The 13,161-nt window shown below is 45.4% G+C and overlaps 1 protein-coding gene and 1 long non-coding RNA gene across 3 annotated transcripts; one reads left to right on the plus strand and one right to left on the minus strand.

Moving 5' to 3' along the window:
• The first annotated feature begins 280 nt into the window (after positions 1–280).
• LOC113958748 lies at positions 281–9,692 on the plus strand. 2 transcript variants are annotated; one of them, XR_003531599.1, is made up of 3 exons: positions 281–2,505; positions 8,807–8,872; positions 9,289–9,692. It is a non-coding gene; the product is annotated as an uncharacterized LOC113958748 (long non-coding RNA). The 2 variants fall into 2 exon arrangements; XR_003531598.1 differs by lacking the exon at positions 281–2,505 and adding an exon at positions 7,318–7,676.
• A 440-nt stretch (positions 9,693–10,132) lies between these two features.
• Positions 10,133–12,846, minus strand: LOC113958746 (cytochrome P450 2C25-like). The gene is made up of 3 exons (XM_027667269.1): positions 12,632–12,846; positions 11,367–11,508; positions 10,133–10,692 (listed from the first exon to the last, which is right to left on the minus strand). The coding sequence occupies exons 1-3, from the start codon at positions 12,824–12,826 to the stop codon at positions 10,511–10,513; spliced, it is 519 nt and encodes a 172-aa protein (XP_027523070.1). The 5' UTR covers positions 12,827–12,846; the 3' UTR covers positions 10,133–10,510.
• Positions 12,847–13,161: the final 315 nt, after the last annotated feature.

The following is a 13,161-nucleotide window of genomic DNA, read 5'->3' on the forward strand; positions in this document are numbered from 1 at the left end:
GGATTCAGTTGCACATTGTGTTGTATGCATGCATTTTCCACTTCTTCAAGGAGAGGAAATTTGTTACTATATTCCTTGTTCTGCCAACTGTTGTTTGTGTCTTCTGCTAATACCAGGTGGGATTTACTCTCTGCAGGAAGTGCTTTCCTGTGAGCCTTTAGGCTTGTCTTGCTTTTGCAATCAAGAGAGCATTAGTAAGTGGGGCAGAAAAACAAGTTGTTCAGCCAAAGAGCTACATCGTTGTTTCGTGTTCCGCACTCACGCTTTAGTGGGCTGAGACGCAGATCTGCAGTGATAAACATCAGGGATCTGGTAATTAGTCCATAAGTATCCCTCAAAGGATGAGGCTCATTTGCTACACTACAGGCTATGGCCTTCATCAGAAGGTCCCAAAGACAAGAGACATGAAACTCCTGTGCAAAGGACAGCAGGATAAGCATGAGGCAGATGTTCCTTATTGCAGAGTTGTGGTCCATGCACCATGGCAGCCAAATGCCGATAGGTAGAACCTAAAATGCTTTTCTTCCTCTTTCTGTCTAGTGCTTGATGGCTACCCTGCTTGCTAAGAGCCATGTCTGTGTTCTTTCCCCAACACATACCTAGTTCATCTGTGTCCTACCACCTAGAAAATTTCCTGTTGTGTGTCAAAGCTACCCAAACCTTCATGGTGACTGAATTTCCTCCCAGCTGTTCCCAAAGGCAAAGCAGCAACGGATATGAAGTAAGGAATATGCATCCCCACGTAGCCTCCTGCATCAGAGTACCATGGCACAGTATGACCCTGGAATGAACCTAGAGGCTGACAGTCAAGACAGTAGGTAGACATGATTTCCAAAATGACACCCATGAGTCTTCAGTCACACAGATAGTTACAGAGCAAAGCAATGTTGAAACATTAGAAATGATGCAGCCCAAGTGAAGCTGGTAGGAAATGGGAGGTAAAATAGAAGGTGGGATATGAACTGGAGTCATAACTGTTAAAGAAACACACAGACACTTGCGGTTACAGCGAGTTAGGTTCTTACTGTGTGCATGATCTATCTATTGCGTCTGTAAAGATCTTTTGCAGGTTTGTAGTTTCTCTACTGTTCAACTATTATGTTCCCTTAACATCTTTTTCCACACTGTCTGCCACCAGTGCTGTGACAGGGCCAGTCTCTTTTTTCTCTACTTACTTATAGAAACAGGACTTAATTTTCCAGAAAGTGCCCAAAGACCATCCAGTCACTGTGTGTGAGTTGAAAAAGGGCATATCCATTGTCTGCTAGAAGATTCTTCATCCTTTAAAAACACAAGTACCCAGTGACACAACTCACTTCAGACAAAGAACGATGCCTCAGACCAGACAGGCTTGTTGGTCTCAGCATTAAGCCAGCAGAAATCCTTCACTTTGTTCTGACATTTCCAGCAGGTGCTCTGGCAGACGAGGTGCTAGCCTTAGAAACCAAAAGCAGGATTCCCCTCAAGCTGATCTGTGGCTCACCCTAAGCACACTCTTGGAGCCAGGAGCTCTTATTTGCCGTGTATCTGGCAGAGAAGAGGTGGAGTCTCCAGTGCCCTGAAGCCCAGCTTCCCAGGTACATACCAGACCCTGCCCCTGGCAGGGACCTGGCTCTGTCAGGTGTGCTGGGACCCAGCCAGGTTGTCTGAGTCAGCCCAAGAGAAATGCCATCATCTCTTCCTCTTTGCAGGTCCACAGTTTGTGTATTAGGAGGAAGAGAAACTCATCTTAAAACGAGTGCTAACCCTAGCATTGGGCAGTCTGCTGTTACTGCATGCAGGGACTTCTCGGGGAGAAGAGCAAAATGGTGAGTAGGAGTTGGTTGGCTTTGTTTGGATGGAAGCAGTGAGAGGACGAGGACGTCAGAGAGCAGAAGAGGTGAGGCCACTGAACTGGTTATCTATCGGTTGAAAAGCTCCCTGGGGTGTTTAACCCTCCCATTCTCTGCCCTGACCAGATCAGTCAAGCTGATTGTTTGCTGTGCATTTCCTTATGGTGCAACAGATAGGTTCAGATATCTGCTTGGATTTTAACATCTGCCCCAGCTTTTCTGTCCTGGAGGTATTGCCTGGTCTTAGGACAGTTGGAGCAAAGAGGAGACTGATGCCCTGGATCATGAAGTGGACCCTTCAGGAGATTTCTTGTCCTGGGAGCTGAAACACACTGGTATCTGTTTAAAAATGGCCAGGTGAGAGTGGCTGAGAGTAAAACCTCCCTTCTCCCAGCAGCTAGCTGACTCTGGGCTAAAGCAACATTCTCCTCTGAAATGTAATAATGAACTAATTCCATGAGCATTCACTGATCAACAGAAGACTTATGGGAGTGCAGCACAAAGTTACTTGTTAATGGCATACAAACAGAAATAATATATTAATGGCTTTGATCTCTCTAACCTCTGCTGGTCTTCTCTCACTTCCCCCTGTTGGTCCCCTTGGGATCTCCCTTTGTCTCTCTTCCTCAGCCCTACCCAGTGAATGGCCTGTGCCAGCTCCATACAAGAACTGGTGAGTTGTTACCCATGGAGCTGTATAGGCACCAAAGAGGGAGTGGTCCCTGCCCATCAGCAATCACAGTCTGAGCAAGTGCAAGAAAAGCTAGGGGAAAGGGAGTATTATCTGTATGTTGGACAGTTGACGCTGAGAGGTGGAAGCATCTGTGTTAAAACTGAGATGTAAATCCAGAGCACCTGATCTTCGGGTGTGTGTTAATTGTATTCATCCAACTCCCCTCCCTTCCGTGAGAGGCTCTCTGCACTGAGATGCAGGGTCCCAGTGATGTGGACTTGGCTGGGGAAGAGGCCTGTCTCCTTGTGGTCTCTCCTTCTCTTTCCAGGTCTGCAGGATGCTATGAGTTACTGAATGGCAAGAAGGGAGAGGGAAGGGTTGCAATGTTTAGGTTTTCCCTCAGCTGCAGTAAAAGGTTTTCTCTCACCCAAGATGTGCTCTTGGCAGGCAGTCAATGCTGTCGGGAAACCTACCTGACTCATATCAGAGTAACTGGTACTCAGAACCCCTTAAAAGTTACTGGAGTAGTGAGGGCAATCTGTGAGCAAAAGCAGGAGCAGTGCAGGAATAGAAAGATCTCACAATATTTAATTACATTCACTTTACATTTAGAAATTTCAGAGCAATGGTCAGGAGTTTTAATCAGGAGGATTAGAAGCATCCTCTGCTTTCTTTTTTTAAGTAACTAAATTGGAGGTCAATCGTAATCTTCATGTCTCTCCTGATGAGGCTAAATACAAACTTGTTTACTGATCCATTTTTGCAAGTAACTTGAGACACTGGCTTTAAACCATGGGACAACTGAAAGAAACAGCCTATTTTTCAGTGTCTTGCTATGGCTTTCTGTATTTGCTTGCTAGCAGGTTAGACACTTCAGTTTCCAAATACGAAGTCTTAGGATATCCCAAATCTTGAATTTTGTAATTCAAGTCAGAAGAGAGCACAAATACCCACTGCCCTGCAAGTCACCTGTAGGAGATTTAAGGGCAGAACTAGGTTTTTCCTTTAAGTAAGAAGTTATATGGTCTATCTTCTTGTGTCCCACCTTAAGAAACTAAGTATTTAACCCTGGTGACAGAATAAGCTAGGAAAAACATTTCTTCTCAAATCAAGGGCTACCAATCAAGTTATTGTGAGTAGCAGACCTATTCCATTGCATACACAAATGTAGTTTCACAAAGAACTTGACCTGAGAAAGGTGACCATATGTAAATATATTATTGATGTGGCTCCTTCTGTTCAAACTTTCACTTAACTTGCACGCACAGCCCTAGAAATAATAATGAAGTTCATTAAGTGCACTGTCTTTAGCCAAGAAGAAAGAAATAAATCTACAGTTTCAGAGAAGGGGCAGGTATGAAAATCCAAGCTCAAATTAACAAATCAGCTATTCACAAAGCTGTGGTTTAGTGAGTAAGTCCAAGGAAGGCACAGTATGAAATCTGGGTGAGAAATGTCTGCTATATTTCATTCCCAGTTGGCAGCCTGGATGCAGCAGTACCTGTACCTCTAAGCAGAATTTGAAAGAGATCCTTTTCACTCAGTGGCCGATTGCTAGCTGTGTCTGCATGCCAAAAGGCATTTCACAACATCTGCAGTCCCGTAGCTAAGCTGTTCAAAGGTTAAACTTCCAGTACAGTGTTCATTGTTTGCATATAAAGGCCGCATTTCTAAACAAATCTCCAGCTGGTATCTGTAATGGGAGGATAAATTCTGGATCTTTTGGTAATCTCACCCCCTCTTTGACTTTGTAGTGGATTACGGTCCTCAACACGTAGTGCTGTGCCCTGCTCCTAGACTACAGAACTTGGACTGATCCAAATCTCTCATGACTCACTTGCATCTTGAGCCTTCCTTCTCCACAACCTGCTGTTGACAAGCTTTCACTGCACTGACCTCCTACTTTGAAGAACCAGGCTCTCCCTCCTCAGTGCATGGCAACAGAACTTCTGCAGGCAGAAAAAGGACAGCTTTCTGCCAGCTCCCTCTCTGCTGGCTTTTTGTGGATGTAAACCAAAGCTCATTTGTCCTTTTCCTGACGCTTTGCAGAGCACCAGTCTCAGCTGCAAGGGAGACCTCAGCAGCTTTGCTCTTTCTCTGGTTTATTTAATTCTTACACGTTTCTGGGACTGACTGGTGTTCTCACGTAAGTGTCTTAAAGGAGCTGTTTCATACAGAAGTGCATATTAATTGCCCCTGGATTATAGGAGAGGCTCCTGCAACTGCTTGTCCCGATAATCCATGTCTGAAGCTAAGCTTCTTCTCAGTACTATTCTCATCACTAGCACTGGTCCCTGCAGGCAGCCTCAGCTGCCCATAGAGCTCCCCATATAATGTGCCCAGTATTGCTTCCAGCAGTAATGCTGCACCAGCAAAAGAGGCTAAGAGCAGCTTTCAACTGTCTCCAAGCGTCTTTTATATTCCTCCCAGATGGCAGAGTCTCTATATCCCATCTAACTGACAGACAGCACATTTAACAGAGATTCTTCTGAATACTTCCCTTCCTATGTGTGGGAACAATCTGGTCAGCAAGGAGTTAATATGTTTCTGTCGTTTTCATCTGTCCTTGAATCTACAGAAGCAGGCACATGAGATTAGTTTGCGACTCAAAGGTTGCAGGTGCAAGTCCTTGCTGGTTTACAAGCTACTGTTGTACTCCAGCTCCCAAACTGCAGTGGGGTTACACAGCCTTACCCTTTCTCACTTGGGAGCTGTTGGCATAAATGCCAGTGTAATTAAACAATAAGGCCCCTGACTACTCAGAAGCCTTACATGGTATAAACAATTCAGGCAAACCAGTTCATGTTTCCTCATATCTTCAACAGCATGACAGAGTTTTTGTTTTCTCTGGAGTAACTAGCATGCCTGCCCTGTTCTGCTCAAATTACTATATTCTCATGTTATCATTTCCAGTCACTTCAGAAGCACCCCTCCCCATTCCATACCTGGCAGAAGCATCTCCCAATTGCTAATATTCAGTTCTGATTTTCTTTTTTTTTTTTTCGTTTGGTTTGGTTTGCTTTTGTTGTTTGCTTTGGTTTGTTTTGTTTGGGGGTTTTGTTTGGTTTTGTTTTATTTCTCTACAGGAGACATCAGAGTCATTCTCATGGTTTTACAATCCAACAGTAAATTTGGTAAATACACTCCTTAGGGTGAAGATCAGCTAGCTGCACACAATCACATTATCTGTAGGAGCTGGGGGGTGGAATTCTGGAAGAGAAATTTCTGCTTTTATGAGTGAGTGTTGATGTGGATCTTCTGATAGACTGTCCTAATGATGCTGATGGTATTTTGTAGCAATAAAGAAAGGTGAGAGTCTTAAAGTCCCCAGATTCCTGCATTTGTGCCTGTTTTCCTGTTTATTTAAAAATTATCAAATCCAGCTAGAAGTTATTTTGCTAAGCCTGTAATGCAACAGAACTTCTTTCCTGCTCCTTTTGCCAAAGAGAATGTGTGTGTTGTTTCAGATTTCATTTCTGTTTTCTCACAGTGAGAGAGGGGATGGTGAGGGGAGCAGGACACCAGCCATCACAGCAGTTACCAGACGGTCCTTTACATGTCCTGACACTCAATTAAGATACATGTCATAGCCAATTCTTTGGTAAAAGACACAAGGTTCTTCTCTCTCCACCAAAAGTTGTGGGCCTGCAAAGAACTGGTATTTCTAATCCTACCTTCCTGCTTGCTATATTGTGAAATGTAGTCTCTGTTCTGATGCACAGACCCTTTCTGGTTTTGCATCCTCCCAGTCAGGGTTCAATGGCATTTCACTGCTTTGTTATCCAGCCAGGAATCAGTGGGTTGCTTTTTTCTGCTGAATCATAGTCATTGTGTACAATCAGTCCAGTCACAGCCTGCCCCAGAATGGGGAAAGGCAATTTTCTGACTGCTGAGTTGCTGAAAGATGACTGTAGATGTGGGTATTGATCATGGCTATTCTTTGTTAAACAGAGCATCTGTTATCTGCAGGGTCCAGAGAAGACCCATCTGGCCTGTGGCCTTTGAGGAGACATGTTCAGCTCTCAACCTCTGGCCTGTTCCCAGAGCCCTCTCCCCAGGGCTGTCTGAGGTGGATGCTGGGTCCTGCAGCTCTCAGCTGTAGCAATATCAGCTTGAGATGGTGGGTCAGTCTGGGAGAGGGGAGAAGAGAGGCACCTGCTGTCATCACTGCCTGTGTGGTGGACTTTTTGCTGGAGCTGCCTCATAATTTGGAGCTGAGTGTGACATTTTGCAATGGGTAGAAAATGCCAGAGGGTTTTGTGTTTGGGCACACGAGGTTTGCTAGAGCCCTGCACATGCATCTAGGCAAGGCTGTGCAGGCAGCTGCCTCCAGTGCCATGGGAAGGACAGAGAGCAGACTGTTACAAACACAAATCTTTTCTGGGGCTTCCCACTCCCCTTTGTGCTGCTTTTCCTTCTGAGTCCAACTTTCTCTGGGATATATTTGTACTTATCTCTTGTACAGGCTTTGTACATGCTTTTTTTCAACCTCAGGCCCCTTTTTGAGGAAAAACATATATTCCTTCCCTTCAGCCAGGGACATTGTTGGAAGGAGCAGAATTTGGGTTCTTGCTTATGACTGGCAAGTACAGGCCATGACCTTGGAGTGTAGCTGGGTGCTCCATGTGTTACTGACCATGTTACAACATGCTGTTGTTAGAGTCTTGCAGCTGCTCACTCTCCCCTTGCTTGCTTTGTATGAAACACTCTTTTGTATATGTTCTATAACCATGTATTTCTAGACTTCTGCGCAGACATCTGGAAATGCAACTGTCCAGCCAGATTGCTCTTCTGGGGTAAGAGTATATTTCATTTTTTAATGCAATTGATTACATGGAATTTTTTCCCTCTGCAATCAAACCTCTGCTTCCCCTGTCCACCCCAGTTCACAGTACAGCTGGGCTGGAAGCTACTGTTTTGATCCAGGGCTTCAGGTTTATTCCTCATATTGGCTTTTCTTGTTGTTTTATGGTAGCCGCTCGCTTGGCTACTAACTCTGTTGTAAAGGACCACACTGCATGCATTTGACTGGGCTATCTTTCTTTGTAAGTTAGTATGAACCATGGGTGGTTGGAGTAGCCACAGGAATACCCAGCATTCTGGCCTTGGTCCTTGCTGTCATCTTGGCAGTGGTCTGTATTCTCCAGTGGAAGAACTACAGCTGGAATCAGGTGACTACCTTCCATCTCCTGGGTGTCTTGCTGCTTCTAAGCCTAGATCTCCATATCAGAAACCTGATTCAACACCCTTTTCAGCTCTTGGGAAGTTCAGGACCACATCTCTTGACTCTCCAATTGTCTCTGCTCTGTCTCTCAAAGGCTGGACCTCAGCCTAGAATTTGAAGGGTTCATAAGGATAAAAGAGAAATTCACATTCAAATACTGAAAGGGCACTGCCAAGTGGTCTGTTCAAATAACAGGAAATTAAAAAACCACAAACTATCACCATTGTTCTTCAGTGGATTTCTCTCTCATTTCCTACAGGAAATCATCCTCTCACTACAAATGGTGTTAGTTGGCTCCAGAAACATTGCCAAGGTGTTTTGTAGTATGTTTAGTTTGATCACTTGGTTCCTCTGTTTGAGCCCATGGGGTGGGTCTTCATGCTCTGCCTACATCCCCAGTGCTGGGGTTTCCAGAGTTAGGAGTTTCTGTAGCATCATGTTTTTTCCTCTGAGGTGAAAAAATCATCTGCACCACCAAAGAGACAGTCAACCTGCCCACAGAGGAAGAATACTGTGAAGCATTCTGACAGACAGACATTGACAGTTCCACTTAAAAGGTCTCTTTTCTTTCCCTACCAGTTTACAGATGGTTTTGACCAGCTTTTTTTGCATTGTTGGATCTTTGTTTTCTTGCTTTAGCAAGTAAGGTAACAATACTGAGGGTCAACATCTTTCCCTTTCCTTCTTTTTCTTTTTTCTCTCCTCTCTTCTCCTCTCAAGTTTAAATGTGAAAGCAAAGGTTTTCCCCTATGTTAAAAGACCAGATAGATTTTGGATGTTCTAATGAGGGCAAGAGTCAGGCATTGATGTTTCCCCTTTGCAAGGTCATTCTCATGGGCAGGTGTCAAGTGGACCCTATGATTGTTCCAAATGAAGGAGTGTTTTGGCATCCAGCTTAAAATATGTTGGATATTATACCAAATATTATCCCCTGTGTGGTTATTTATCCCCCGAGTACATCCTGCGTTCTGGAGCTGTTTACTAACAGAACATTTTCTCACTGCCCTGTGCTTCTCATGCAGTTGTTTGTGACTTGTTGATAGATGTTGTTTGTCACTGTTTTGTTCATTGCTTCAGACGAATCAACATCCTAGACGGCAGGAAGGACATGAATATGAATCATCCCCTCCCAGACCTCCAGAGGTAAGCCATCTATTAATCTGTCAACATAGCACACATGCTGCTGAGTTACTGATCACAGGACTGGCTTTAAGGGTAGCCCTAGACTAATAGAAAGCTCGTCATAACCTCCTCCCCATGCTTGCCTGTGTCTCCTACATGACTGCATGTCTCTACATTTGATGCAATCCCATATGAGAGGTCAGCAATGGTTTGCCATTGTTTTAGAGTACACAGGCATTAGCACTGCAGCCTTCATGGGCAAAAAACAGAGGGAGAAGGAGGGATGGACCTGACGTAGGCAGATAGGATATTTCCTTCAAAATAATACTAAACATTTTCAAAGGGAGGTGGGAATTCTTGCATACTGTATTCTCTGCAGTACTCACTTGGTTTTCGAGTACCTTGTGACAACCAATCAAATTATATTTTGCTTCTAGGACTTTTATATGACCATGATGCAGGGGATAACAAGTATCTATGTAAATGAAGATCAAGACAAACACCTCAAACTGAACATCCAGACGCAACCAAGGCCCATGAGAGGGCCCAGAAGAGAGTCGCCTGTGGTGGAATATTTTTATGAAAACCATCCAGTCTCCAAATGAAAGAAAAGCACCAAATTGTATCTGGGGCCAGAAATAACAACCAGAAATAACAACAAGACACAACCCTTTTCCTGGACACCAGGGGTCACACGGTTGCAGATTATGAACAAGAGACTTTTCTCTTTGAGCCTACATGAAATTCTATAGAGACCAAGACTAAAAGCAATTGGATGGAGAAAGAACTTGTTTGCAATCGTGCCTCTGAGATGTAGAAGCAAAATCAGATTCCATTGGAGTACCCCAAGTTCTCTGAAAGACACGGTTTTGCTGTTCTCCTACATTAATTCATTTTAATAAAGAACATCTAAATCCATGCAGTGATACTGATGGTAGAAAAGAGCAGCCAGAGAGTTGGTTGCAGTCCCAGGTAACTGAGTTCCTTTGCATCAACCTTCAAAAAACAGGAATGCATTCTTTTCATTTAGCAGAAAGCCCTCAGGCTGCAGAACCCCCTTCCCCTCCAACACCATGAGCCTTCCTGACTGGTGGTCTGTTGCAACTGCTCAGATCCTTGCAGGCAGCAGCAGTGAGCGCAGTGGATGAAGAAGGAAGGACCCTTGCCTGGGAGGAACAGCCCCTCCCACAGGGTGCTGGCCACAGGCACTGCAGACCTACTCTGCAGTGTAGCAGCAGATGTGGGCACTGCCCCAACCCAAATTAAATAACAGCTCAAATGCTCATAAATAGATTTTTCTTTATTGGCTTGTTAATGTACACACAGGCAGCGCTATCCATCTCTTGGTGGGACATGGGCTGCAGGAGCAGCCATGGGATCTGTGTTTGTGAGAAAAGCAGCTGATTGATGCAGCCACTGTGCTCAATGATCCCGTGACAGAGTGTCAGTGCAAGGGGCTGCAATGTCACCCAGAGCCTCCTGTGATGGGGTGGAGTTCTGGGAGGCTTCAAAGCTGTCTACTCTGTGCATATATCTATGTTTGGACTGCCTTCCTGGAACCTGGGCAAGGTGGGCCAATGCTCCTGCTGTTGGTTTCAGTAAAGGAGATGTAAAGGAATAGCCAGGCTGAGGACGCTGTAGAGAGTGGTTTAGTGCTTTTCAGCGGGGGAGAGCACAGAGCTGGTAGGCAGGAGGTACGTTGCCTGTCCCACTCAGCGTCGGGGTTATGCTGAGCTCCTGGGGGTCGACAACAGACTTCAAGGTAAAGTTCTGCAAGATGGTGGCTACGAGTAAGAATATCTCCATTCGTGCCAAGCCCTCTCCAGGGCATATTCGCTTTCCTGAAAGTGGAAGCACAAAACAGCACTCAGTAGGTGTTTCTAAGTAGGCCAGAGTTTGTACTAAGCAGATGTGTTGCACAGCTTTATTTACTACACACAGCCACAGCAGTGAGATGACTGTCAAGATTTACTAATGACATTTTCAAGAGAAGAAACTACCCTTGGCAGTTTGGATGGGTGTATGAAGGAAGAACAGGAGTGTAGGAGAAGTCTCAGACATGGAGAGAACATCACAGGAGTCAAGATGAGAGAGAGCAAGGGGACATAAAGCACAGGTGAAAAAGTGGAAGGTTGAGGTTATTTTTAGGTGAGTGGTGGCATGTAGAGGTGCTGGGAAAAAGCGGAGCTACCACTTAAAGAAGGTTGTTTCAGGATGACTTTGGTGGTTGTATAGGAAGGTGACAGGCATTTTAGAAAGTGTCAGTGGATCCCATTCACATCATTACATTGGCAACTCCTAGTAGGAAATTTGGGAAGCCTTCAGGCCTGAACAAGGTGGGACATGCCACTGGAGATGGGAGCAGCAGGGAAGAGTTATCCAGAGAGCAGCAAGCCCCAAGGAAGCACCAGTGGGACCATGTTGAGAAGAGGCAGTGTGTGTTACAGGGAAAGGCAGGGTAGTCACCAGAGGAGAAGGCTGACAGACAGAGAAAAAGAGAAAGCCTGTGCTTTACCTGCTGAGAAGGGCATGAAGAAGTTGCTCTTCTTAAAGGTGCCATTCTTGTTCAAGAAATGTTCAGGGTTGAACTCATATGGATTTGCAAACTCTTTACTGTCATGGAGGACAGAACTGAGGACAGGATAAATTGTGGTTCCCTGAAGTAACACAAGAAGAGCAGAACGTGAAGGGGAGGTAACTTAGATCACTCAATTTGACTGCCTGCCAAGTTAAAACTGAGATTCCCAGTATAGCCCTACCAGTGCCTTTGGTTTCCCTTTGGGGACCCTTCTTTTGGGGAGGCAGCGTTAGGGAGACCCTAGTGGATGTCTCAGCAGTGACAATTGTTGGCTGCTCTTCCTTAATGCTCCCTTTCACCTCCAGAACATTTATCCTCACCTTGCTCTGGTCATCAGGGGACATCAGAGCTAATTCTTCCTCTTTCTTAGTGTTTCACAATAATGAACTTGTAGGTGCACCATGTCCCTTCTTTTCTGTGAGCCTCAAAAAGCGAAAGCACACAGGGTTGTGGAAATGAAGCTCACTTCCCCTCCCCTGACAGATTTCTCCTGCCACAATCCTCTTCCTGACCAGACATTGATGGGGGCTGGATTAATTGCCAGTGATGACAGAAGAGCTCTTTGCCAGAAGTTGAGCAGTTCCCTGGATCCTGCCTTATGATTATATACAGACAGCTGGAAATCACAATGCCAACAGCACATGTGCTGCTGTTTACAGTCACCCAGAAGAGCAGCGAGTTGCTGCAGTGGGTCAGGCCAAGCCATGGGCTGCTGTAACCCACCAGCCTGCCTTTGGCAGTGGCCAGCAGAGAAGGCCTCAGGAAGTATGTGAGAACAGAGCAAACAGGTTTTGCTTGTTCCATTGAATGGAAACATACCCTCCAGCACTTTGTGGCTCAGGGGCTTTCTGTGCTCAATAACCAGCAACTGACTTTGCTTCCAAGCATGTGCATAGGCTATCCTGGGTGGTGGTGAGCAGCTCCATGACTTTGCTGCTCCGGGTTTTTGTGAACCCACTGTGCTTCCATAGATAGGTAAAGCAAGGGAACAAATGTGTTGGTCAGCGCTACTGTTTTAGTCTTGGCCTATGGAGCGTCAACAAGGGAGCGCAAATGAGCTACAGAAGCCTGAGGATAAAACCTTCAAGATGGTCTGGGTGAAAACAAGGTCAAGCCACAACAGTTCTGGCTTCTGGCTGTAACAGCCTAAGGGCAAATATGCTGCCACCTCGTGTTGAACTTAAGGGAGCTGGCCCACTAACCTTAGGAATGATGTACTCTCTGAAGCAGGTGTCTTTGGTCACAGTGTGAGGGAGAGCCAGGGGGACAAGAGAGATGAAGCGCTGGATTTCATGGACCACCGCATCTGTGTAGGGCATCTGGTTCCGGTCAGCCACACACGGTTTTCTTGATCGTCCTATTACCTGGTCAATCTCTTCTTGAACTTTCTCTATCATGAGAGGCACAAACCATAAAATGGGTAAATATAACCAAACCTACATAAATAGGTTGCCCTAAGCTGTTTACAAATCACAGATGGCAGGGGCACTGATGTTGGTTTTGGTGTTCACTAGAACACAGTTCCACTGCTGCCCATGCAAAGAAAGTTTTCCTATTGACTTGGCTAAACAGGAGTACTGGGAGATAAAGGTGTGGACACAGTCAGATGCCAGGCTGTGAAGGGACTGGAGCTGATGATGATGTCAGTGGAGCTGAGGGGCCTCCATTGGCCACCATGAGGAATGACAGTGCAAGGCTTTTGTCCATTTGGGTAAAATATGAGAGAGAGAGA

The sequence above is a fragment of the Corapipo altera genome, unplaced genomic scaffold (assembly GCF_003945725.1).
Source record: "Corapipo altera isolate COAL_440 unplaced genomic scaffold, ASM394572v1 327, whole genome shotgun sequence".
NCBI classification, from domain to species: Eukaryota; Metazoa; Chordata; class Aves; order Passeriformes; family Pipridae; genus Corapipo; species Corapipo altera.

Bases quoted from the DNA above. Each gene is read 5' to 3' on its own strand.
- LOC113958746 (XM_027667269.1), bottom strand. From the start codon at position 12,826: ATGATAGAGAAAGTTCAAGAAGAGATTGACCAGGTAATAGGACGATCA. The intron at 11,509-12,631 runs GTTAGTGGGCCA...GTGTTACTTCAG, and splicing joins GAGAGTACATCATTCCTAAG to GGAACCACAATTTATCCTGT. The intron at 10,693-11,366 runs GTAAAGCACAGG...TTCCACTTTCAG, and splicing joins CTTCATGCCCTTCTCAGCAG to GAAAGCGAATATGCCCTGGA.